The 26,416-nt window shown below is 46.9% G+C and overlaps 1 protein-coding gene across 6 annotated transcripts in view; it reads left to right on the top strand.

The window, feature by feature from the left end:
* Positions 1–26,416, top strand: part of TNIK (TRAF2 and NCK interacting kinase) — a 146,594-nt gene that overhangs the window by 67,233 nt on the left and 52,945 nt on the right. For all 6 annotated transcript variants that reach the window (XM_063167324.1, XM_063167328.1, XM_063167325.1 and 3 more), the window contains exons 3-9: positions 7,568–7,624; positions 11,185–11,310; positions 16,700–16,810; positions 19,121–19,211; positions 20,556–20,686; positions 23,975–24,029; positions 24,865–24,943. In XM_063167324.1, coding sequence (XP_063023394.1) covers positions 7,568–7,624; positions 11,185–11,310; positions 16,700–16,810; positions 19,121–19,211; positions 20,556–20,686; positions 23,975–24,029; positions 24,865–24,943 — 650 coding nt within the window. The remainder of the gene's footprint in view (positions 1–7,567; positions 7,625–11,184; positions 11,311–16,699; positions 16,811–19,120; positions 19,212–20,555; positions 20,687–23,974; positions 24,030–24,864; positions 24,944–26,416) is intronic.

Consider the following 26,416-nt stretch of genomic DNA (forward strand, 5'->3'; position numbering starts at 1 on the left):
CTTGGGCCACCCTTGAGAGCCAAGGATCTCTTTGGGAATGCTGGCTGATCCAGGCAGTGCTCCCTGCACGCTCACTGCTTCCCACTGGGAGGAAACCTGGTGCTGCTGTCAGTACATGGCCCCTGTCCAAGGGTGCCTTGTGGGTCTCCTCAAGGCAGTTTTAATTTTAGTTGTGAGCTCTGCAGCATTGAATAGGCAGCGAGTGAAACAGAAGCACAGTGGGGGTGTTAAGGGTGGTAATAACATGGCTGTCATGAACTAATGCTGCTGGGAACAGGCTGTGCTGCCTCCTTTTAGCTGTGAAAATGTGCACTTGCAGAGGAGCTGGGGCAAAGGGAGGACAGGCTGTGTGGCAGGGGAAGGAGCACCCCAAGGCCTGGCTGCTGCCTTCCTTGGCAGAGACTCGTGTGGAATGCCCCATGATGGATCTGGGGATGCTGGGGAAGGGGGCAAAGGGAGGACAGGCTCTGTGGCAGGGGAAGGAGCACCCCAAGGCCTGGCTGCTGCCCTCCTTGCTGCTCCCCATGGCAGAGACCCATGGGGAGTGCCCCATGATGGATCTGGGGACTCTGGGCAAGGGGGCAAAGCTCACAGAGGGCCTGGGGAGGCTGCATGGGGTTCAGTGGTAAATGGTGTCATCTCTTTCCTTCATCCCACTGATATGCTCTTGAATCCTGCAGCCTTCAGTGTGGGATCAACTCAGTGAACATTGCCCTGAGACAATGCTTGTCCTTCCAGTTTTTCTTATATATACATTGCTCTTTGTCAGGAACATCTCTCCTTAGGCCTTTGGTGCCTCAGGTTTCCATAGGCTGCTCCTAAAGCCCACTATTGGGGTAATCTTTTGTCTGTTGATGATCTCCATCTCTCTCTGCTCCCTGCTCTGGTGTTCAGCCCACTCCTCTTCCAGCCCAGACCTGCTCCTGTTGAGGCTTTGACCTCCCTTTCCCAGAGCAGTGTTCGTTCCTGGGCCATGACAAATGCAGAAACACCTTGAAATCTGCTCTGCTGCAGGGTTTGCTGTGACCATGAAGAGCAGACCTTCAAAAGCTGCATCTTCAAACACTTGTGGGCAGAATCTGTCGCAGTCCTTGGTGTGACCATGGAGGAGATGCACAGCCTGACTTGCCCAGTGGGCTGCTGCTGAGTGGTGCCACAGAGAGGGGGGACAAGCTTTACAACCAGTGTTCTTCCCTGGGTGGAAATTAGAAATGGGGCAGGCCGTATCTACAGGAACCATCTGCAGAAGCTTCTGGAAGGATTCAGCTCTCTGATGCTGATTTTGGACTATTTAAGGCGATGGTTTTATCCGTGGAAGAGGGAAACCTGGTTCTTCCTGAGCTGGAGGCGGGAGTCTCCAGCCTCATTTGAGCTACAGGAGAGATGGAGGATGGAATAAGCACAAGCACTCACCTGAGAGATGTGTTTCCATTATATAGGGAATATAAAACTGTAGTCTTGCTCACCTATAGGCTGTAGTGCATGTTATTTCTGGAGATGAATAATGTGCTAATTTAACAATTTCGTTTGTTAATCTAATAATCCTGCCTTTTCTTAACGTCAGAGCTATTGTGGAGCTGCACTAATGGAATTGCAGCTCTCAGAGCTGCAGGGTCCTGATCAGAGCTTGGATTGATACAGAGGGCTGGAAAACACTTCAGTCCAAAGGCCAGCTCTGTTGGGTCAGCACAGAGCATTAGCTTGGCCCTGTGCAATTACAGGCGTCTGTGCTGGGAGCAGATTTAGGCTTTTCCAAGGGGAAGCTCTGGTTGTTCAGTCCAAACTGAAGTATTAATAAAAATGCCCAGCTTAGCAGCAAAAAATTTTTAAAAAATCCATTTTGTTTAGTTTCTCTTGGAGTTTTTTGAATGTTTTTCAATATTTGCTCTTTAAAGCCTTGGAAAAGATGACAGTTGTAAGGGGAGGATTGGCTATGAGTGAAATTTGTGTTTTTCCCTCCCAGTGAAAGGTCTTCTCCCCAGAAATAGCCCAAAGGAAGGTAGCATGTTGGGCAGAGGTGAAAATCTGTCCTGAAGTGAGCAACCAGTGTTCTGAGAGCTCAGGAGTGAGAGGAGAGCCTATCCTGGCCACCAAGTGAGATGTCAAACACCGGATGCAGCTTTTTTTGGTTTTCATAGGTTTTCCATTTCTTGGAGTTTCAGGTGTGCCATGTTTATTGGAGGATGCCATTTGCAGAGTGTTGGAAGTCTGGGGAAACAGGGGCTGTTTTCAGTGGGGTTTGCCCCAGGTGGAAAGGAACTGCAACAAGTCAGATGTGTTCCTTTGGTGCTTCGAGGCAGTGGGATCACTCTGAAGATCTGCAAATCTGTTTGTGGGACAGGAAATGATGGAGAGATGGAAGGAAGGACGCTGCCATTGTGGCCAGCTCCTGCTGTAGTAAAGCAGAGAGATGGGGCTGAACCCCCGGGCAGGGTGAGGGCTTGGTCTCCAGCCCCAGTGGCTTGAAATCCCACTCCTATACTGGAGTTAAATGCAGGCAGCAACAATAAGGTTTGGCCCATGATGGTTCTGTTTTAATCAGAGATATGTTACTCTTTGTTAAAATAAACATTTTCCCCATCCTGTTACATGACTCAGTTTTTCTTATGCTGGCCTCCAATGTTTTAACTGCCTTCTCAGATACATGGATTTATTTCAGATGTATTTGAAGAGATCTGTAAACCAAGTGCAAAGCTTGGGTACGTCATTTTTAGCCAGCTTGTTTTGGAGATTGCTGAATTTTCACACTAAAATAAGCCTATTTTTTACATCAGTAAGTATTTTAGCCCCTCAGACTAGCTGGAGAGGGGATTTTGGCACCCTCAAGATTGTTTTCAATGGGAAACCAAGTACATAAATGTGCCTGTACTCTGTAAAAGCTGAGAATAAATCATGCCAGGTGCTATAAAATGGTCTAATGTACAGCAGGATGGCAGCTCAGCTCCACAGCTCCTGTCGGAAGGCAAAGCTCCTTCTCCCAGGAAAAATTGGATGCAGTTTTCAGTGCATTAGTGCTGAAGTGCCTGCATGCTAAAAATCTTGGATTGAGTCCCTGGATTGCCTTGAACTACAGGAAGAGAACTGGCAGGACCTAGACCATGAGGCTGTGAGAGGTTCTGGCCCATCCCAGGAGATCTGAACTGCAGAAGGTCTTGGATGCTGAAGCAGAATCTGGAGGAGATGGGACTCAGCAGTGTACACCTTGACTAGTGTGTGTGCAGAAGTGGGGCTGGGCAAAGGGTTTTTTGTAGCATTTAGCAAAAATTATATGTGGACACAGAAAAGTGAGCTGGTGACTTCTAACCTGGTAAAATCTGTGGTGAGATTGTTCTAGGAAGAGCATGCAGGGTGTGGTGATGCTGAGGATGTACTGGGTTTGGAGGCACGGGTTGGACAGTAGAATGGGTGATGGTTGGGCTGCTGGCACCAGGCTCAGTATTTTAACTACAACAGAAATGAAATTGAAGAAATTTATTTGGGAGGATTCTCTTCAGCCAAAGTGGTGATATTTGGAATTTTATGAGAGTTTTTGTTGTTTGTCTCACTGAGATTTCTGTGTGAGACACAGTGTTCCTCAGTGGGGAGGGCTGACATTGTGGCCTGGTCCCAGCAGGGCTGTGCATGTTGAAATTTCAGCAGTGCCTTGCAAGGTCCCATTCATTTGAATATTTACATGCAGCACTACTAAGGGCAGTGCAAAATGGTTGGATTTTAAGTGTTTTGCTGTAAAACATCAGGCATACAACATGGTTACTCCATTGAGTGGTTGCAGTGGGGATTTTGTGTGCATGGGGCATTGGCGCATGTCCAGGCTGGGAAGTGTAAGAGATGTTGCTCTGCCTGGCAGAAGGACGTGGGAGCTCTGCATTTCCCAGCAAAGTGACAATTCTGTCGTGTCCCACTGGCTGCAGCAGGTGGTGGGTCATTTATTTTGTGGGATGAATAAAAGCCGACAGCACGAGTTAAGTAAATATGATGGAATACATTTCTGGGTACAGAAACTGCAGGTTTTGCTTAGAGGTGAAATTCATGCTTGTGCAAGGAAAATTTTAAAAAGCAACAATCAATCATCCTCTTTCTGTCCTTAAAATGTGGGCTTCAGTTTTGGGCCAGGATATGCAGTTGTTGTCTGCAAAGGCTGGTATTGAGGCCAGGGTTTATTTATTTAGTAAACATAATGCCTGAATGCACCAATTGATGTTTAAAAGCATTTACCAATGTTCTGATTGTGTGCTGGTCCATTACACTTTATGGAGTGTGAGGACCACAACCTTTGAAGAAAAAATTTGTGGTGCTTGCTTCATTTGTAGAAATTAGTCTTAATACTTGACATTATCAAGTTAGTGATAGTTGATATAACATTTTGAGAGTAATTAGGAGCATGAGTTTATGCTCAGATGGATGTTCAATTAAAAACTGTGGCAGCTTTGAAGATCATGCTTGAATAATCCTGAGGCTGAAATGTGGGTTTGTACCCAAGTGAACCTTGACAGCAAATCTGGAGAGGGGGAAATGCTTTAATAGCTCAGTTTTCCTGCTGTATGTTTTATGCCTTTGTAGCCCTCTCCCATGCCCATGGGGGTACCAGAGTGGAGGACTTTTGAAAAAGTAGAGATTTTCTGTTGAACCACAACACTTCTTGCCCGTTTTGAGCCACATCTTTGGTGTCGAGGAAGGCAGAGTTGAGTAAGGGAGCAGGAGTAGGGCTCAGTCTTAATGTGGTTTTTGGATAGGTGGTGGCTGATGGTGTGCAATGTTTAAAGGGAAAAAAACACTGCTGTGGTGATGGTTTAAAGGAAGAAACCAACAAGTTTTGGTGAGTGGAGGACACACAGGAGGTAGAAGCATCACAACAGAGCTTTTTGGTGCTTCTCTTGTATTGATACGTCAGTACTCTTTTGTAGCTTCCTTGCAGCAGTACAGATTAACACTGGACAATTTAACACTTGACATTAATTAATTCCCAATTTCAGCTTGTCTTGGCTTTGGCAGAGATGGTTCCACTTCCTGATCCAACTGATAATTTGGAGAGACTGCAGGGGCATGGGTGCTTCTGGACTTGCTTCCAGGCTTTGGGCACAGGCTCTGGAATCTGCATGGCCAAGGTGCCAGAGGTGGCTGATGCTGTCAGAGGGGTTTGTTGCTGCCATGGCACCTTTTAATGGGTACAGGTTGGATGTTGATTTATTTCCTCTGTTGCATCTCTCACTTCCAGTTCTTGGTGTCTTCCTGCAGCCTGTCTGTATCTTTATTGCAAATTCAAGGACACCTGCAGTAGGGTAAAAATCAGCTGGGTTTTCTAAGCTGTTTATGAAGGTTTCACAGCAAGTCTCAGTGCTGAGCAGTAGGTTGAATTAAAGGGGATGGTTGACTGCTGAGGAGATGCCTGTTTTCCCTGGATGGCTTCATCTGCCAGGGTGAAGCTCTGCAATCCATTATTGTGAACAAACTATAGAAAAAGCAAATCTTTGCTACAATATCCCAGGGTGAGCACTTACTGGTTCTACTCCGCCTGATTTTTGCGTGACTAAGTGCCCCTCATGGCTTACATTAACATATGTTTCCAAGTGGTTTATTTTGTTTTGGTAAATGTTTACACGATATTAAGTTCTTACCATTGTCTGTAAATGTTTGGGAGGTGTGCAAGGAGGCAGCAGATTCCTAGGAGAAGGATGCTGTGAGCATACAGGGATCCCTTTCCCCTTGGCTGGTACTGAGGGAAGCAGGAGCACTTCACCACAGCAAAGCTGGGGCATTTCCTTAAAATACAAAATGAGGTGGTGGTGCATCACATGAAGGAGGTATAACTCCTAAATCATGGTTTGAAATGCTCCAGCTTGCTTCCCCCTCCTCCTCCTCCAGCTCGTGGGAGATGGGGATGCCATGGTCCAAGTGTTTACCCTGCTGGTGCTCTGTGGGCTTTAATTAAAGTGTCAGTACACGTGGGCACTTCCTGGGCAAGCCAACAAGGACAAATTTAGGAAGAGGAGGATTTGTTTCTGCAGATCATGCTGTCTAAATAGATGGTGTCTGTTGACATGCCCCTCCTTCCCCACAGCCACATCCAGGGGATGCTTCAGCTACAGCCTGGGCTGCTGGGCTGCACTTGCTTTCATTACTTTTTGTGTTGCACACTCTTTAAAGTAAAGCTCTTTTTCCTCTGCTAGAACATGGGCTTGCTCAGGACGTATAAATTGTGTTAATAAATGAGCGAGGAGCCCTGGTGGGTGAATTGGCTTCCTGGTGAAGTCATAAATTTGGAGAGGATGATGCTGCCTTGCTCCACAGCCGGCGCATGGGTTTGCTTCCCAGCGCCGTGCCTGGAGACCTCAGGGACCAGGGAGAGGTTCCCATGTCTGGTAATTCAGGGTTCCTGAGCTGAGGTGGTGTGAAAGACCATCTCCAGTGTGCAGGAGGGATGGGAGACCTGACACACACCCCAGCTCATCAACACACACACTGCTGTGGGGGCAGGAGGAGCCTCCAATTCAGGAAAAGCTTCTATTTTTCCCTGTTTCTGCCACTCTGCAGCTTGATCCCTCTTTGTCTCTGCTGCTGGTTCTGTCCTTGGTGTGTTAATTGTCAATTAAGACACCAAGGACAGGGCAGGAGCTGCCACTGCCTCTGTGTCTTCCACACCATATCTCACAAGATGGGGCCTTGGGCAGCTCCACAGTAAATAGGGATGCAAACTGGAAAATAGGGATGCTTCCCTTTGCCTCCTGTGAGAATCAGCATTTGCTGCCTTTCCTGGAGGAAAATCATCTTTTCCTCAGGCTGCCTGGTTTGGAAGCAGAGCACATGTCCTGCAGTTGGGGGTGGGAATGATTTGATACGAGCAATTTGGATGTGATGTTGGGTGATCAGTTTCTCAGGAAAGGAGGAAAGGCTGGGAATTGACTTGCTTGATAGCAGTTGTGTTGGTTTTAAGGCCTCATAAATAGTTGGAGCTCTTTTATATTTTCACCATCTCTCCCAGGCATTTTCCCATTAGGATTAATGTAGTCGAGCACTGTGCAACAAACAGTTCATTGCAGTGATTTGCTGTTTTTTTCAGTGGCTGAAAATTGTAAAAACCTCTCTAGCCCGCTCACCAAGTCTTTCTGTAAAGAAATAAATTACTGGGCAGGGTGAATGTGGTGCCCTGCAGGGCAGGGGTCCCTGGTGTGTGCCCAGGGAGCTGGGATGGAACCCAGGTGTGCTGAAGGCAGTGTGGGTACCCCAGCCAGCACATTCCCATCCTCTCATTTGCAGCAGAGTCATGCTCTGTGCTCAGCAGAGGCCCCAAGCTGGTTCTTTGTGCATGGCTGAGCATTAAAGGGTATTTCCAGCACTTGTTTGCCAGGAAAACACAGCACTGAAGGCCCTGTACTAATTAATTGTAGTGGCAGGAGGAAGGGGAGGGAATTGCTTTCTCATCATGGCTGCTGTGAAGATGCTCTTGAAAAAGCAACAAATAATGCATGGATGCTGCCAGGGCGAGGAGATTGTTTAAGGATATTGTTCACTGCGAGGAAAACATTGTCACTGAGCAAAACCAAACAAATTTCTCCCTTTTCTTTTGCAGGGTCGCCATGTTAAAACAGGCCAGCTTGCTGCTATTAAGGTTATGGACGTCACCGGGGTAATGTATCCTCCTCCTCCTCCTTCTGCATCCTTAAATTACAGATAAGAGGGGAAAGGGGATGGGGTGTGACAATGTGTGGGGGTGGGTGGAAGACTGATGTTTCCTGGGATGTAAATTGCCTTTGTCTTAATAGGATATGTGCCATTAGGAGGTTTTAGTTTTAATAAATATGTGAGGAAAAAATACATCTGGAAGAGTTTTGGAAATTAAGTACTTCATGCTGAAGCAAAGCAGCATCCAGTTCCAGCAGTGGCTCTTTTAAACACCCTACTAAATTCTGGAAAAGATCATAGAATGATTTGGGTTGGAAGGGACCTTAAAGATAATCCAATTCCAATCCCTGCCTTGGGACACCTTCCATTGTCCCAAACTGCTCCAAGCCCCATCCAACCTGGCCTTGGACACTTGTAGGGATGGGACAGCCACAGCTTCTCTGGGCAACCTGTGCCAGGGCCTCACCACCCTCACAGGGAAGAATTTTTTCCCAATATCCCATTTAACCCTGCCCCCTGCCCGTTTAAAGCCATTCCCTCTTGTCCTATTGTACATGATTTTGTCAAAAGTAGCAACAGGATCGTGTATTCATATCTCCTTTCTGTTTCTCTGCATGCATGATTATCACTGAAGAGCTTTTGTTCACCAAAAATATGTTGCAATTATTGTAATGAATAACTTCACGAGGCAAGTTGAATAATTCCTGTGCATCCTACTGATAAAGAGGAAAAAACCCACACCACCCTGGTCTCAAATGTGGCTCTTTTGAAACTTGTGTCAGACTGACAACCGAGAATTTACAAATCAATAAATTAATAACAAAATTATAGGGAAAGGATGCTTTCACCATTTCCCAGTTGCCTCAAAAAAAAAAATTATTTAAAAACAGAGATACATTTTGGAGCATGACATGAAGATGATTTTTTCTTGAGTATTTTTTTCCTAAGTGCAGTACTATCCCTCCCAAAGTTCCTGCACTGGAAACAATGCCAGGCTTGGGAGTAAGAATGTGTTTTGTTATGTTTTGTCTTTTTTTTTTTTTTTTTTTTTGACTGGAATAACACCTTTCAAAATTAGGACTAGATCACAATCTACCCACCTTAATTTTTGAGTTAATGTTTTGGTAGCTTACAGGAGCTCAGCACATGCAGAAATGACTCTCTGTGAGAGCAGTCAGCTGGCCTTGGGAATCTGTTTTGAAATACCTTAGATGTTGTGGTGTGGTATTAATATCTATGGGACCTTGATCCAGGTTATTTTTGGTGCTAACAGGTGAAATGGTGTGTGGAAATCAGTCTGTAAATGTGAATGAGATTTGTTCCTGTTTACTTGTAGTATGTACAAGTGCCATTTATCTTGTTCTCGTGGGAAGCAGGCTCCAAGGGAATAGGCAAACTCACCAAGCATAAACCCATGGCATAAATAGCAGTGAAATTCCCATGGGATGAAGCCTGATGCTAGAATGAATTTTAGCTGAGAAATCAAAATATTACTCTGAGGCCAAACACAAGCTTAGATTTGAATCCACCCTTAATTCAGTTGTTCTAAAACACTTCCAAGGAAAGATATTGGAGAAAAGGAGCAACCTGCTCTGGTGGAAGGTGTCATTGCCCATTTGGGGGGGTTTAACTAGGTGATCTTTAAGGTCTCTTCCATCCCCCAAACCTGATGATTCTGTGTTCAGTGAGCTCCCAGAGAGCATTTCATCCTGGCCACGTGCTTCGTGCTAAACCCCAACAGGCTCCTGACAATCATGCTTTGTTTAACTCATCTCTGCTCTTATTAATTATCTGCTTGGGAAGATTGCAGAATAGAGGTCCTCACATTGCAGCACTTCATCAGTTTGGGCAGCTGCTCTCTCTGAGTTAAGGTTCAGATCCATTGTCCAGGGCTGGTCCTGCTGTGTGCTGCATGACCCACATCCAGCAGTGGATGTCACAGAATCAGCTGAGGGAGGCAAAGTGAGGCAGCAGAGCCTGGCCTGTGGCTTTTGTTGGATTTGGGATTGGAGTAGTTGCAGCAGCTTGCTGTGATGATTCCATTTCCATCCCTACCTCTCTGGATTTGTTGAGGATGATCGTTCTCAGTAGTCCTGCTTGGAACAGGAGTTTGGGCTGGAGCCCCTGAGCCTGGCCATGCAGACACATCCCCAGATGCCATCCACAATTCTCATGCTTTGGAGGCTTTTTCCACCCATTTTGAGTTCTTCAGCTTGAAGATGGAGTCAAAATAAAACTTCAGACCAAGTGTCCCTCTGGCTTGCCTCCATTTCTTCCTAGAGAGCCAGGCATGAATGGAGGGATGACTGAAAAGCTGGATGGGTGCTCAGAGCTGGAGGGATTTTGTGCTGAGCACTGCTCCCAGCACTGTTGAGCATCCAGCTGCTTTTTAGGGCTTCAATTAATAGAATCATCTCTGATAACCTTCATGTTATGTGCCCTGGTTTCCTGGACAAATGAAAAGAAGCAAAGTTGTGTTGACTGCTTGAGGAGAGGTGATAAAGGTTCTTCCAGAATAGTCCCCTGGTTTCCTTTGTAATGTTTGAGCCTGTTCCTCCTCCTCTTTGGTGCTTATACCCTCCCTGTTCTTACCAAAAATAAAACTGGAGGTTGTTTATGCAAGCTCCATCCAGATATTTCTCGTACTTTTTCCTCCTGTCTTCACCTTTGCTGTTGTTCCCTGGATGGTATTTTGGGAAGAGAGATGTGTTTCTGTCTGTGTTAGGTGACACCTGGTCAGGGGGCACTGCTCCTCAGGAAAAGCTGCTCCTGCAGCTCTGCTGCTCTCTGGGTCCTTGTCCTTTGCCCATTTGTAAAACTGAGGTCAGGAGAGGCAGGTGAGGGACACAGGGGAATAAAGGAGAATAAAGAACAAGGAGCCCTTCTGGTCCTTTATACCAAAGCTGGCTGACATCAAGGTGCTGAGTGCTTCCTGTGCAAATACAGGGGGCTGGAATTCAGTCAGCTTAAAATAAAACCAGGGCACCTTTGGTGGGTGTGAGAACAAAGAGGTGGGACATCAAAACAGGTATTAGTGTGGCTCCTCTGCCTCTGCTGCTTCAGCTAAAGCCACTCTGCAGGTGGGACAGAAAGGAGTTGGGACAGCTTGGAATGGTGCTTGTCACCAGGACTGGGTTATCCTGATGGAGTTTGTGGGCAGGCAGCCCCTGCCTGTTCCCCATGTGGTGCCACCCCACCACCAGCAACTCCTGGTATCTCCAGAGGTCTTCAGGAGTGATGTGCCAGAGAGCTGGGAGCACAGCAGCCCTTCTGCTATGCAGTGGTTTGTAGGAAAACACCTCTGGTGTGTCTGTGAGGGTGTGTTAATGCATCACTGGGGTAACACAGGTATGGTTGAGCCTCACAGCAACATGAGTCTCCAGAGCAGCTCACAGAATCCACTGCAAAGTGGCTGTAAAAAATGGTGCAAATAACCCCCTGGGATGTCAGGCAGGAATGGGGTGCTTGGAAGTTCACCCACGGGCAAAGACAGCTCAGACCCTGTGAAGTGCAGTCTCCTAATGCCTCTGGTTTTGTCTTTCTTTTCTTTTCACCTCATCCCAGGATGAAGAGGAAGAGATCAAACAAGAAATTAACATGCTGAAGAAGTATTCTCATCACCGAAATATTGCTACATATTATGGTGCTTTTATTAAAAAGAACCCACCAGGAATGGATGATCAGCTCTGGGTAAGTTGCTTTCTTTTCTTTAAAATAACTGGGATTTAACAGAGATTTTTTACTCTGAATTGTCCTCTTACCAGCACCCAGCTTACACAGAACCCCTTATTTTGCATTCATCTTCTTCAAAGCCATGGCTTTGATCAGGCTCTTGCTGCACTGCAAAACACATCTCCATTTTGCCATCAAATCTTTGCAGGCTGATTGTAAACCCATTTTTATTCTGAAGTGACATTAGCAGTATCTTTATTACAATAGTCATGTTGGAAATCATTCCATCTTCTGGCAGCTGGAGGGAGCTGGGAACATCTCTGGGAAGATGGAGGCTGAGGGTGATTCCTGCCAGCTCTTGGTGGTGCCTCTTGTAATTCACATTTCATGGAGCCTGTGCAGGCAGATAAAGAGGAGGGGACAGTGAGGGGAGGTCAGGGGCATCTGTGGCTGCTCAGCCACTTTGGTGGAGGTGCTGATGTTGCTGAAGGGCATCAAGCTGCTCTGCATCTCCACAAATCCTCGTCTGCCTCCTCCTGCTGCTTCCCTTGTCGGGGCCTTCTTGGTTATTAATTCAGCATTCCCAGCGCAGGGAGGATGGAGTTTGAATCTGCTCCATCCCTGGGGAGAGACAGAGCATCAGAGCCCACTCCCACAGCAGCAGCTGGTGCTCAGGGCAGGGCAGTGGCACCACGAGTCAGGGCTCTGGTCGTTGCTGTAAAATTAATTAAAGTTGTTGTGCTGTGTTCTGAGCTTGGCTGTGCTGGTTGGAGTCTCTGGAGCAGCAGCCTGCAGTGCCTCTGGCCATCAGAGCAGCAGTGTAGGACCCTGCTTTCCTTGGAGGTCTCTGGGAGAGAAGGCTGTGTCATCAGTACAACGACCTGGATGTTGTCCTGGGGTTGAAAAAGTCTTTATTTCCTCACAGAGTTGTAAATCCAGTAAATTCTGCCTTACCCATGTCAGGGGGTTTTTAAGTCTGTGCCCAGTGTTGGGATGGTGGAGGCATTCCTGGGAAATGCCCCAGAGGAGAGGTGTGCAGGTGCCACTGTGTTAAATAGCTGTTGTTTCAGGATCTGATTGAATTAGGGCTCCTGTGAACTCTATCAGTCTTTGCCTCACAGATAAAGGCTTGTTTATTTTTCATTGGCTCTTTGTTGGAATAAAACGGTTTCTGATAATGCCCAAGTAATTCTTTTTATCGACACTCGGGAGGCTGATACGGAAATAAAAAATAGGGAACTCTTTCAGAGGAGATTAAAATCTCTCAGAAACGTGGCAGGCTTCCGACATGAGGTATTGTCAGTGCTGCTGCTCCATTCCACAGCAGCCACTTGCCCTGAAAGATGAGCTCAAGCTCACTGAACAACCCTGTTTCCAGAAATTAGGGAGCTGTGCAGAGGGTGTTATAGCAGATGCATCACAAATATGTTGTGTTAGGCAAAAAAAAAAAAAAAGGAAGCAAAAGTCATAGGGACAACCTTTATGGACCATTTAAAAAAGAAATTTAAAAATATGAGGTAGGTTTATTCTTGTGTTGGATAATGTGTTGCATTCTGGGGTGCTGTGGGTTTCAGGAGGGTTTGTGCATCTCTAGCTGAGGTGAGGGGGTCCTGCTCTGGTGCAAGGGAACAGGGTGAGGGTGGGCTGCAGAAACTGGGGAAGTTCCCAGGGATGTGAGGATCCAGATAATCAGTAAACTGCTGCTTCTCAGAGTTAAACTCAATAAATTCCCCTTGCTCTTCTCAAATCTGAGCTATGGGATACCAGGCTGTGCATAACCCAGAGAGGTTGTTGAGATATTTTGGGGTGGGTGATTTTTAAATGGTGGCAGATGAAGCCTTCATTTAGAAGTGAATTTAGCATTCATTTTAGAGCTGGATGTGGGAGGTGACCCCATCCCAAAGGACCCCTTCCCTGAGCACTGCTGGAAGCTGCAGGCACTGTGACCCCCATACCCTGTGCCCCTGTGCAGGGTCGTGGAGGTGCCACTCAGCTGGACACTTGTCACCTGCCCTTGCTGTCCCCTGAGGCCATGGACAGAGCAGGCCCAGGGGCTGTGCAGAGTGTGGGGGCTGAGCAAAGGCTGGCACAACCCAGAGCCCACCCAGGGCAGGGCAGGGCAGAGCCCGCACGGTCCCCGATGGATGGGCTGCCATGGCAACCCTGCCCGCAGCTGCATCTGTCACCAAGGGGGACAAATTGCTAATAGGCGGGCTGCCAGATAGCCACGTGGTGGGGTGGCCTCTGGGGTGCCCTCTGCAGCAGATAATCTGGGCCAGTGTGGGGGTGATGTGGGAGCAGCCCCTGGGGCAGGGTGGCACTGCTGCAGCTGTGCAGTGCTCAGGGCTGGGATTGTGTGCTTGCAATGTGTTTTTTCACTCTGTTGAGCTCTAGGGGCCCATTGAATTGCTTTAGGGTGATGTGAACAGAGTCACACCAGGGATCTGCAGAGCAGAAATGGGGGCAGCAAGGCTCTGTTGAAAATTGAGCATGAGTTGTCAAAGCACTGGGTTACACCTGTGCAGCTCTGAGCAAGATTGCTCTTAATCTGTTTATATACCCTGAAAAATATTTTTGGGCAGTTGCTGATTCTTTGCGTGACAGAAATTAGATCATGAAGCATTTGAGAGGGGTCAGTTTTCGGTTGAGCTGTATCTCTCTTTAGTCTCTCCAAGCTCTTCAGTCCCAGGGGAGTGAGAGGGGATCAGGGCTGCTCCTCTGGCCCCTGAGCGAGAGCTCAGGGTTACCAGAGCAGATTTCTTCTGCTGTCTGGCAGAGTAATCCAGCACTATTTAACTCTCACTGCTCTTCAGAGCAATGTCAGTGCTGTAAACACTGCAGGACTGTGAGCGCAGCTCCTTCTGCTGCCATCCCTAACCCAAAGACACCAGCCTGCTCAGGATCCCTGGTGTCAGCTGCCTCCCCAAGGGGCATGGCTTGTTTGGCTGGGCTTGACATCCAGGGAGATGCAGGCAAGTCATTTATTGAGGAATTTGTGTGAGAGCACTTGGATGCTGCAGTTGGAGAGGAGAGAGCAAAGCAGCGCTGGCCCCCTGCTCCCACCCCAGCACCAACAGAAACAATGAAAACCTGGCCTTGTCTCACTGCTGAATATTTTAGTTGCTGCTAAACACCAGTTTGATTGCTATTTCTGTTTCTGAAAGGGGCATCAGCTTTTCTGCTGATCCCCCAAGGGAAGGTCTCTGTGTTTTTAACACTCCATCCCTGCCTCAGGTGCCACAGTGTGAGGCATGAGGGACTCCTTTGCGTGGGAGCCAGGCTGAGGGGGTGGGATGAGGAATTTGAGTGGCCTGGGCTTATGGGACCATGTTGCACCCAGGTCCTGCTTACACACACAGCAGAAGGATTGATTTCCAGCAGCATTTAGCCTGAGGGTGTTGTGTGCTTTTTTCTGTAACTTCAAAGAAGTCAAATTGTTTCTGAGCTGAGGCATAGGGACACAGGAGGATTTGTCTTGTGTAGTAAAATATTTAATTTGGGGAGTTCCTCTGGACAAGCTGGAGCAGTTCACTGCAGGATGAATTGGAATTGGTGTTCTGGAGATGCTCAGGTTTGAGCTCTTCCAGGTAATACCCAGCAGTGATTGGAACAGAGGTCTTGCCATTCCCAAACTGAGTAAGTAGTGGTTGATTTGAAAACTGAAAAGGCTCTTTAAACAAAAAATTCATGAGACAGCAGGACACAGAGATTTACAGCTGCAGCTTCTGAATTTGCCTTGCTTATGAAGTTTGCTGTCACTCTGGTATGAAGAGCTAAGTAAATGCTAAATGAACTGTATTTAAATATACTTCTTCAATAAATGTCCTTGCAAATTAAATTTCAGAAGATGATCTTACCTTTAGCCCATCTTGATGATAATTTTAATTATAGTTAATATAAATTCAATATGCATTTCCAGTTTATTGTCTTACTCCATCATGGCTTCATCCCTTAAGAAAATTGGTGATGATGCAGGTGTGTGAGGGCAAAGCACTCACCCAGAGCTATGAGATTTGTGAGAAAGTATTTCAGTATCTAAGTGCCCTTTGAAGCCTTTTCTGAGTGTTTTAAGCTCTGCCCTAAAATCAGCAAGAACTTATGCTCATTTTAATTTTTCTCCTGTAAGACTGTTGGTTTCCAGCCTAAACATACCCATAGTGTTCATAAATTGATATTGTGGTAGTAACTTCATTGTTCTTCTCCCTCTCTGGTGCTTATCTGTCCTTGGTCAAAGCCAAGTAAGGTATAGTCTGCTCAAGTGTTTTATTTAGCCTGAAGGTTTATGGCAGTCCTGTGTCTGGATTTTATGATCATTATAATTTATGATAGTCCTAAATCACTGCATTTGTGCAGTTTGGTCAGGAGTAACCCTTCTGCTGTTTTAATTCTCTTCTTGGCCTGTGCTTTTAATCATGATGTCACTTGCTTGGAGAACGTTAAATGCCATGTAAGCCTCATGTGATAAGAAACTTGAAACATGCACATTGAAGAATCTGGCAAGGGAATGTATTCAAGTAGGAAGCAGATCTAATTGGAAAACATGGTTTCACATCAGAGAGGAAGGCACTTGCCCAGGCCTTGGAGGAGGCTTGTTGCACACAGGGGCTGTGCTCACTTTCTGGAGCACGCTGATGGCTCCTGCACACCCTGGGGTCTGCGAAATCCCAGGGAGGCAGACTCACATCCCGTGCTATTTTTGTAATGTTTATTTCACAGTTGCACAAGGAAGATTAGGTTTGGGCAGGGTTAGATCATTACATTTCTATATTTGATATTCTAAAATTTTGGAAGTGGTACAAGTGGCCAGTCATGGTGGAACCAGCCTGAGCAGTAGGACAGCAGCTCTCTCCTGGGAAGTCTGACACTGCTTGGTAACCTTCCCCTCAAAGGAGGTTTCCTGCTCAAAGACATGGTCACAACCAAAGTCTGTCTGGTTAAATAAAAAATAAAAATTGAAAAGTACACCTGGTTTCTAAATCATAGGAAGCTTTCAAATATCTGCCTCGGTGCCTTTGTATTTTCAGGTTTGAAGAACTTGCATGCAAGAGGCAGAGTTTTGTTTTATTGCTGTTGATACTAACATTGATCAGAAGTACAAAGTAGGGCATGTAGGGGGTAGGGTTTGAGATTCTGATCTCCTCCACTGATTTTCAGCACTGGATTGATTCCTGTTTCTTGCTCCCAGTCTTCTGAAGGGCCACAAGCCTCTCAAGCCTTTCAAGCCTTTTACTGTTTCATTTTCTCTCAAACCCCAAATGGATTGCAAGCTGATAGGTCCAGGATGATGTTCCAATGGCTCTGTTAGCACCATGGGGTCCCCACAGAAGCAGTGCCGGTGTCAGGATGCTGCTGCTGGTGTCACTGCACAACATTTATGTCATTAATGCCATTCCTGTTCCCTCTGCAGCTGGTGATGGAGTTCTGCGGCGCGGGCTCCGTCACCGACCTCATCAAGAACACCAAGGGGAACACCTTGAAGGAGGAGTGGATTGCCTACATCTGCAGAGAGATTTTGCGGGTACGTGTCCAGGGGGAGCTGGGTGTTGTTGGGAAGGTGGCAGTTGAGGGCTCAGGGGACACAGGAAGCCTTTGGCTCCGCAGATTTCGTGGATGCTATGCTGCCATGGGCTGGAGCCTCTGTGCTGCCAGCAGGCGTGAATGATTCATGTGCCTGTATGATGCATAATAAATAAGCCCTGCTTAATGCCCTTTAGCTCTGTTAGTTGCCTGAATTTTAACCCTCTTTTTCCTTCAACAAAAATATAATCTCCTATTAGTATTTAAAGGGCAAAGATTTATTTACGTTTGAATTACGTTTGTAGTTAGCAGAAAGGTGAGGACTAATAAAGTCTGTGGAAAGAAGAATCTTCATGATTAAAAAGCATCCTATTTTTTATTAAATCCACATATCTGATTTTAATGAGGATGCTGCAGCTTTTATACTCACAGTATAAATGTTTGACTGAGATGTCTTAAAATGGGCCATGCCAGAGTTTCATGTACTGGGAACTGGCAGCTTCAGCAAAGACTTTCCTGCAGTTTGCATTGCTGAGCTTAGAGGATGGGGTTGTAATGGTTGCCCTACATTAAAATCTATTGCTGTGTGAGCCAAAGATTTGTTCAAGAGGAAGCAGGAATATTTGGCATGTGAAGGAAATCTGCGCAAGAGCTATCAAGTGATAGGATGAGAGGAAAACGCCTCAAGTCACACTAGGGGAGATTTAGGAAAAATTTCTTCATCAAAGGGGTTGTTAAGCACTGGAACAGGCTGTCCAGGAAAGGATGGATCCCCATCCCTGAGGGGATTTAAAAGAGTGGCTGTGCCACTTAGGGACATGGTTTGGTGGTGGCCTTGGCAGCTGTCAGGGTTATGGTTGGACTCTGTGGTCTTAAAGGTCTTTTCCAACCTGAACAATTGTTTGATTCTATGAATGAAAATGAGGCAGAATGACCATTCCAAATGGATGTGCCTAACACTGAGCCTGCCATGGGTGTCCAGAGGTGACACAGCATTTCTGCATTGACCCTGAATGCCACTGCCCACACCACAGTGATGTGCAGGAGGTGCTGGTGCTGTAACTCATCAGCTTTTGCATGGACACTGCTTTCAGTGCCAGGAGGGCACAGTTACATGGGCTTATTTTTAGTGTATGAGCTCCATGAGCCTGCTCCTTAAAATAGTCCTGGCAGTGAGTCAAAAGCCAGCCTCTGACTCATGTCCCAGGGCCAGCATTGGGTGTCACCTACTGCATTTTGGCCACACATTGGGGTGGTGGTGGGTGACCTCTGTGGGGTGTGGGGTGAGGAAAGGCTCCCAGCTTCACACTGCAGAACGTGGCTCAGCCTTGGTTCAGACAGTGGTGGACAGTTGGAATTCTAACACGAGGCTCAATCCCATGTTGTTAAAGGATTTATTGAAATCCTGTGGAATTTTTGCTTTGCCTCAAATGCTGAAAGGTGCCTGTAATCAAGTATAATATGGCTTTAAAAAGGACTCCTATACAGATATAATCTGTTCCACAGTTTTCCCAAGGTAACGAGCATAAAATTACTAATAGCTACCAGAAACGATAGCTGAAATCCTTTTCTTCCTCAAATATGAATGTTTAATCTGAAATGCAAACCTAGTGCAAAATTAGTTTTTGAAGTAATCCATATTTTTCCTAAGCTGGCAATCTGGGTGGATTTTGCTTTAAAACTGAAATAATGAATGAATGAAATAAAAATGTGGGTTGCAAAAAGAAATTAATGAGCTAATAAACCAGCACAACAGCAAAGCTAGTTTACCTTTAGCCTTTGAGACAGGCTTTTCACTTGAGCTATATCTCTATTAGGGATATGTGCAAGTTATAATATTTGTATTTGCATGGTAGCTTTTTTAATACTAATTTCTCAGTGCACTGAAATCCAGTTTATTGGACCGATATAACAAGAGAATTGTTTTCTTCAGTTTCTGGATGATGGAAATGGAAAAGGGGGACAAACCCATTCTATTATTTCTGCCACAGAAATGGCTCCCTGAGGCAAGGGAGCACATGGAGGAAATCATGTCTGGAGTGATAGAAGAATTTGGGTTATTACAGGTTCCTGCTGGAATGGGAAAGATTGGGTTAAAACCCCACAGAATGGGCAAGGCTCCTCGCCAGGCCTGTCCTCCCAGCATGGGACATGGGACAGTGTTTGGAGCCTGTGATAAACAAAAACATTCTCAAGTGCTTAACTCCAACTGTGAACCTTTCATTTCTGGAGCATAATTGGTTGAGGAGGAATGTCAGAAAATAACATACTTTGAACTTGGGTTCCTCTAACCTTTCTCTGAATTCTCCAGGGCTTGAGTCATCTACACCAGCACAAAGTAATTCACCGAGACATCAAGGGACAGAACGTGTTGCTGACAGAAAATGCAGAAGTGAAACTAGGTAAGAGTGGGTTAGAGCTCCTGGAAACTGCAGGTGGGCTGGCTGGGGAGAAGCAGCCAAACTGGCTTGTGCATGACCTGAAGAAAGAGGATGGGTACCAAGAGCTTCTCTCTGGGCTTTGTTATGTTGGCTTTGATGCATGACCTTGGGTGTTGACCAAGTGCTGTGCCTCACACTGCCAGGGGTTGATGGCCAGGTTCTGCTTGCAGAGATGCACCTGCAGTGGTGTTTCTGCTCAGACGGCTCTGCCACCAGGTACAGGTTAAGCAACCAACACCAATTTTTCATGCCCTGGATTGAAAATTGCCCTGTGATCACCACCAGATGTTGTCAGTGGCTGTTTCCCCACAGCTGTATAGCAGTGTCCTGGAGAATAATCCATTTTCAGTTTAGCATGACATCATCCAGACTCCTTTTCCAGCTAACCTGATGGAGGGGTTGAATTTGCAAGAACTACTCTGAATTTTGTGCACCCTGTTAGTCACCCTGGAGAGGAGCAGGCATTGGTGTGGAGATCATATGGAAGGCAGCAGATCAGTGGAGATTGTGTCTTCACATCCTCACTTGTCCAATATTGATGTTATTGAGGCTGTCTTTGCACAATTAATTTATGTTGGTGATGGAAGAGCCCTCACACTGGTCAGGTGTGGTGCAAGTCTGGTTTTCCCGTGCCTCCTCTCTCCCTCTACAGCAGAATAAACCCCTGGCTTAACAGATGGCACCACCAGCCCATTGGACTTTATGCTGGTGAGGATTCCTCTCCAAGGGGAAATTCTCCAGGGCAAATCTCTAGCCTTTGTGTTGTGCAAAGTGCAGTTAGTGGACCATAGAGTTTTCTCTCATTGGTTTGATTTCATCATTTTTTGCTTCATTTTGCAGCTCCCTGCTTGACATTTCTCATGGGCCTTTGTCCTTGGTCCTTAGCTCCTTAAGTCTTTTGCATTTCTGCCATTTGCAGCAAGAATTTAGGTAGAAAAATGAGGCTTCCACCAGCATTTGGCAGGCTTCAATTCAAATGAGCAAGCACAGAACAAAGGCTGCTGCTTATTCATGTAGCTAACCCTGTTTCTCATTAGTATGAGGAGCTGTGATTTCTTTTCATTGCCTCCTGGCAAGGAGGAGAAGGCACAGGGTTTTGTACAAAACCTGGACATCAGATGATGAGGTCTGTCCTTGGCTGACCTCTGTTGATGCCAGCAGAGATCAAACAGGAATGTCTTCAGCCACGTCCCCCTTTCCTGGCTGTGCAGAGCTGTTCTGAACGAGCACGATGTTTTACATGGAGCAGAGCATTGCTCAGGTTTGTCCCTGACCTTGCCATGCCCTGCTGTGTCCCTGCTGCAGTGGATTTTGGTGTCAGTGCCCAGCTGGACAGGACTGTGGGCAGGCGGAACACCTTCATTGGCACGCCTTACTGGATGGCCCCCGAGGTCATCGCCTGCGACGAGAACCCCGATGCCACCTACGACTTCAAGGTACCTAAACCAGCCTCTCCCTGCTCAGGGAATCTTTGCAGCACTGAACAGCACATTGGCAGGCAGCACAGGCTCCTCCTGCTTTCTGGCTGTGGGATTTTGGGATGCCAGTTCAGGTCCAACCTGAATCTTGGTTGTGCTGCTCACGTATCCAAGTTTACTGTGAGGAGTCTTTCCCCGTGTGGAGAAAGTGTCAGACTCAGGCTTCCCACCTGCTACTCTGCTTTTTGGTGCTGTGTATTCAAATACTCCAGTCAAACAAGCTGTATTTGCTCTATTTACTCTGGAGAGGAGTCAGGTCAGGTTTAGAAAGGATAAAATCACATCCTCTGGCCTGCAGGCTGATATTCACAGGGAGATGTGAAGGCTGCCACACAATCAGACGTTTAGGGGGCTGACCTACTTTTCACATGTCTCTCCAGCCTGTTTGAAGTTTATTTTTGGATCAGTGGCAGCACAACATCGCTGCTGAGTTATAATGTGGCACAGAGCCCTGTGCCATGCAGCAGATCCACAGGAAGGTTAGGAGTCCCACCTGCCCATTCAAACTACAGTGAGGTCTGATGTTTAAAGCAGAGAGAGCTTATTATAGTTTATCTATTATAGTTTATCCTGTTTCTGCCTTACTACAAGTTTCTGGCCACACATCTGTAGAAATATCCCTCGATTTTTTGTCACTTGGTTTTTTGAAGTGTCCCAGAACTTGAATTTCCAGCTCCAGACCTCCTAAGGTCCACTGAGGGTGTCCAGAGAGGAGGGTAGGGCATTGCCACATGAACCCTGGGGGGGAAGCTCAGGCACATGTGAAGCTTGCTGTACTTCTGTTCATGTGCCTGCTGAGAGGTCACTTCACAAGGTGATGTTTAAAAAGGACTTTGAGACCCTCTGGTGTGAGCTGCTTTCTAAAAGTAGAACACTCCAATGTAGCAGAGCCACAGCCCACCATTGTGATACAATTTTGGCTGCAATTACTGATTATTCAGAGAAATATTTGAGAAATGAATGATTTTAAAGAAGTCAAATGATGCTTTTCTCTTGCAGCCATTTAAGTGCATCAGTCAACTTTTGAACTGAGGCTTTTCCAGAGAGCAGCTCTCCAGTCTGAGTTCAGACTCTGGGTTACAGAAATTGTTAATGATGGGGACATGTAGAAATAGTTTAATCTCCAATTACTTATTACTCTTTGATTAAGCAATTACAACAAGCATTTCCTCAGCTCTTCTGAGGGCAGTGCTTCATGACAGGGCTGCACCCTGCACTGGCCGCTCTCACTTCTCCACCAACAGCTGCCTGTGCAATACTCTCATTAATCACAGCTTTTTGTCATTATTTCTTTTTAAAAGGACTGATATCTTCATAGGCTACTTCTACCCTCTGAAATCCCTGAGGATTTTCCTCCTGCCAGAATAACTGGGGCACTTAATATGCCATGGGCTGCTGCACAGGCTGCGGGAGCAGAATCCCTCTATTGTCCCCGAGGATCAGATGCTCACAGCGAGCCTCTGAAGTTGGCTCTGGCCATTTTCCCGTGGCTGGGGGTGTGGAACAGGAGCTGATTGCTGCTGACACGCTCCTTGCAGGGTGCTTTCAGAGCTCCTGGTGGTGTGGGAGCCGCTGGACATTAGTCCATACCCCGGATCACAGCCTTGCACCTGATGCTCCTGCTTTGAAGTAGGGTGGGGAGGATGTAAATTATAATTATTTCTTTTAAAAGGGATGCAAATCAGATGCTCTCAGGTTTGGCTGACTGGCTTAAAATACTGAATGCAAAAAAAATGAGATTTATAGGGTGAGAAAAGCAATCCTCACAGGCTTAATCTCTTAGACAAAAAGCCTCTGATCTCACTGTTTTCTTAGCCAGAAAGAGATGGCTGTGTAATCTATGGAAGGAGGCAGTAAATACCTCCTCACATAAATAAACCACTTTAAAAAAGAACAAATAGAACCCCCCCTGCCGTTGTTGAGGTTATTTGTTGTTTTTTTTCCCCAGCCAGTCTTCGTTTTTTCTTTAGAGATATCTCGTCAATAAGCTTAGAATCAAAAGGCGGAGGAGAAGGGAGCCTGCTTCCCTTCCCAAGTCAAGGCAATGCAAATACATTAGCACAGCATCCCTTTGCTGGATGGACTGAAAGGCTTTTCAGTCTTAAAAATAAAAAAACATTTAAAAAAATCCTGAATTCCAGATCATTATAAAATGTGTGCTTCCCGCTGAGCTTTCTGCTTTCTCTGGGAGACTTAGAGAGATGATAATCCCTTTCTGTGTTCCTCCAGCTTTAAGATCACTTGGCATCTTGCATATAACACTGGGCACCTCAATATGGAAAGACACATTAGGAATTTGGAAGGAGTTCAGTGGCAACCCAGAGGGAAGGGGTCATGTGTGCTGAATCATGTGGAACGACTGTGATAATTAAGTATGCAGCAGAAATCCCAGCTGACCAGAAACAAAGGATGGATGAGACTGTGCTGTGAAAGGGCTGAAAATAATATTTGAGAGAGAATTTTTAAGCAGGTGCAAAGATGTGTAGCAAGGACAGCATTTGTTGAGGGAGAACTTGAGCTAAAAATGAGGAAAAGTGCCCTGGAATTGGAAATCCAAGTTGCCTTTCCTGGAGGGTGTATGTGAAAAGGTGACTGTGGCTCCTGGAGCTCTCTCTAGCTCTGGCTGGGCTTTTGGGACTCTGTACTGGGAAAAACAACCTGTCTGGGATTTATTCACTAAATGGTGGGTTTAGAGGCTTGAGGCAGTTTAGAAAGAGCAGCTCTTAAAGTGGAGAGGAGAAAAGTGAAGTGGGACTTCAGGGACGTGGCAGAAAGCAGGGCAAGGGAGAGCTGGATGTACAAGAGGAAGGTGGAAGGCAGAGTCCATCCCTCCCAGCCTTGGTGGAAGCACCAGCACTGGTCTGAGTCGTGTTCCCAGTCCAGCAGATGGGTTGTGCTCATTTTCTCTCACTGGGCACGTCCAGCCTCTGCCTCCTGCACTGCCAGGAGAGCAAATCCATCCCCTGGGCTCATTGCCAGGCTGGGAGTGCAGCCAGGGCTCAGGAGTGATGGTGGGGTGGGGAGGAGCATGGAGGACAGGGAGCTGGGGATTTGGGTGATCCTGCTGGCAAGGGAGAGGATGGAAGGAGGAGTGTTAGAGGCATGAAATCAGGTTTTCCCAGATAGGTGCATTGTCTCTGCTCTGACCCTTCAAGAGACTCAGGGCTGAGCAGGGCTTGGGAGCAGGGTAAATAAATGTGTGCATTCCTCCTTGCACTGGCAATGTCCCTCTGCTTTCTTCCACAGAGTGACCTGTGGTCTCTGGGGATAACAGCCATCGAGATGGCCGAAGGTGCTCCCCGTGAGTAGCCATGGCTCTCTTCTTTACCCCTGGGTTGTAAAGGCTGGGCTTTGCTGAGCACCAGCCAGAGTTCAGCTCTGGGCAAGGAACACCACCCCAAAGATTTCCCTGGGATTGCTGAGCTGGAGCTCGCAGCACCCATGGGGACAAAGCTGCCAGGGGGCAGGGTGGGCAGGGAGCAAAGGCACCTGTGTGACACCTGATACATCCTGGGGCACTCTGGGACGTGGTTTCCTCAAATAAAACACAGATGAAGAAGGGATGGAGAACTGGAAGCAGTAAAACACCTCAGAGCTGGTGTGGCACTAATAGTGACACACTGGGTTCACCTGGGTGCAGCTGCACATGTCACACTGCCACCGTTCCAGCGTTGTCCTCAGGCTGTCCTTGCTGGAAAATGGAAGTAAATAAAGCACAGGATTGTGCCATGTGGTGTGGCTGTCCCATGCTCTGGCCCACTGATGTCAGCACCTGGCAGGTGCTGGGGACCTGGAGCTGCAGGAGCAGAGATGTGCCCAGCCAGCCCCTGCAGTGACCCTGGCGGTGCTGGGGACACTCAGAGCCCTGGGATGGGGACACCAGACCCTGAACTCTGAGCCCTTGGTTGGGGACACCAGACCCTGAACTCAGAGCCCTTGGATGGGAACACCAGACCCTGAACTCACAGCCCTGGGATGGAGACATCAGCCCTCACCTGAGCCGCAGGGCTGGGGGTGTCTCTGGGGGCTTGTTGCTGCTCTCATTCTGCCACAAGGGTCTGGCAGCCTCAGAGGAAGCTGTGATCTCCCAGTTGAATGTGTGTGCTGTATTTAATGCCTCTCTTTACAAATTGCAGCTCTGTGTGACATGCATCCCATGAGAGCCCTGTTCCTCATCCCCCGCAACCCGGCCCCGAGGTTGAAATCAAAGAAGTGGTGAGTTTCTTTCTCCATCTTTAGGGACTGTAAAAACATTGCTGGAGCAGTCTTTTTCTGCAGCTGGGCACGCTGGGGACATGGTGTTGATATTTATTTATTTAGTTTTGGGGGTTGGTGATCGTCTCCAGCATCATGCTGGTGAGTGCAGGTTTGTGTTTTGGTCTTCCACGGAGAGGAAATTTGTTCTGAAGGATCCACAATGGCATGGAGGCCTTCCTTGGCATGCAGAGAGAGCAGCACCCTCACCCTGCCATCTCACAGTGCAGAATTGGCTTTTCCTGGGCAGTTTGTGCAGCCTGAAGTCTGATGACACTTTGCTTGGCTCCCGTTTCATTCCAGTCAGGTTCCGTTCTCAAGTGGAAACATGTATCCAGGCCAAAGAAAAAAAAAAGAGGATGGTTTATCTTGAAGGCCCAGGAATGCAGAGATTTGTACTTTGTTTGGGCTTTATTTTAAAATTTTGCAGGAAAAGAGACATCACTGTTTTGGAAAAAAAAAAGCCAGAAAGGAAAGAAAGTGAGGCATGCCAATAAAAACCCACAGGAAAAATATTCCTGAAGCCTAGCCAGATGTTGTTTTGTTACTGTATGTTCTGTATTGATGGAAGTGGAGTCCTTAAAAACACTTGTCTTTGGTTTGTGCTGTTTTCCTGCCCCAGTTCAGCAGTGGTTTAGTCAGGAAAGATCTGCCACATGTTGGAGAGACAGCACTGCCCCCTGTTCCCAGATGGGCTGAGCTCACAAAGGGAAGCTTTGCCTTAATCCTTTAAATTTTGCTTAATATCTTATTGATTGCACACCCATAAAAAGGAGAAGAGCCCATGGTGTGTACTGATGACAATTGGAGCAACAGCAGCAAATATTTTATTGCTGACAGAGAAGTGAGAGGGACTTGGAGCTCTCTGCTTTGGATGCATGGTGTTAGGTTTTTAGGACCAGCCTAAAAACTCACCCAGGCTTTGGCAGGAGGCATCTCAGGTTGGTCAGCCTGATCATCAGCTGCTCCAGTACCAAAGCAGGAGCAGAGGGACCATTCCCAGCTGGCTCTGCAGAGGGTTGTCAGATATTCTTGCTCTCTTTGCATGACCTTTTGAGGATACAATTAGTCAGCTGAGAAAATAGTGTAGGTGCTTGTTTTCTGCCAGATCACCAGTCTGCTCCTTTGTTATCCTCACTCCTACAGCACAAAGAGGATTGTGAGACTTGAGAGTTTATTTTTCATACAAAAGTGCTGTTTATTCAGCAAAGACTCCCTCAGCCTCCAGGCAGAGGGGAGCTGATGAAAGCAGATTTTGAGCAGGATGTTTCCCCATGTCCTTAAGGTAAAAACAGAGCTGGGATGGAATTTGTGTTTTAGTCCTTACCCTGCAAGGTGGCATGTTCCTGGGCACCCCCTTGCCACACACATCTGGCAGCTGTGCCAGGTTGGCACATCCTGTGGGGTCTGCTCAGAGCTGTGCCAGGGGTGGCA

Source organism: Melospiza melodia, chromosome 12 (genome assembly GCF_035770615.1).
Source record: "Melospiza melodia melodia isolate bMelMel2 chromosome 12, bMelMel2.pri, whole genome shotgun sequence".
NCBI classification, from domain to species: Eukaryota; Metazoa; Chordata; class Aves; order Passeriformes; family Passerellidae; genus Melospiza; species Melospiza melodia.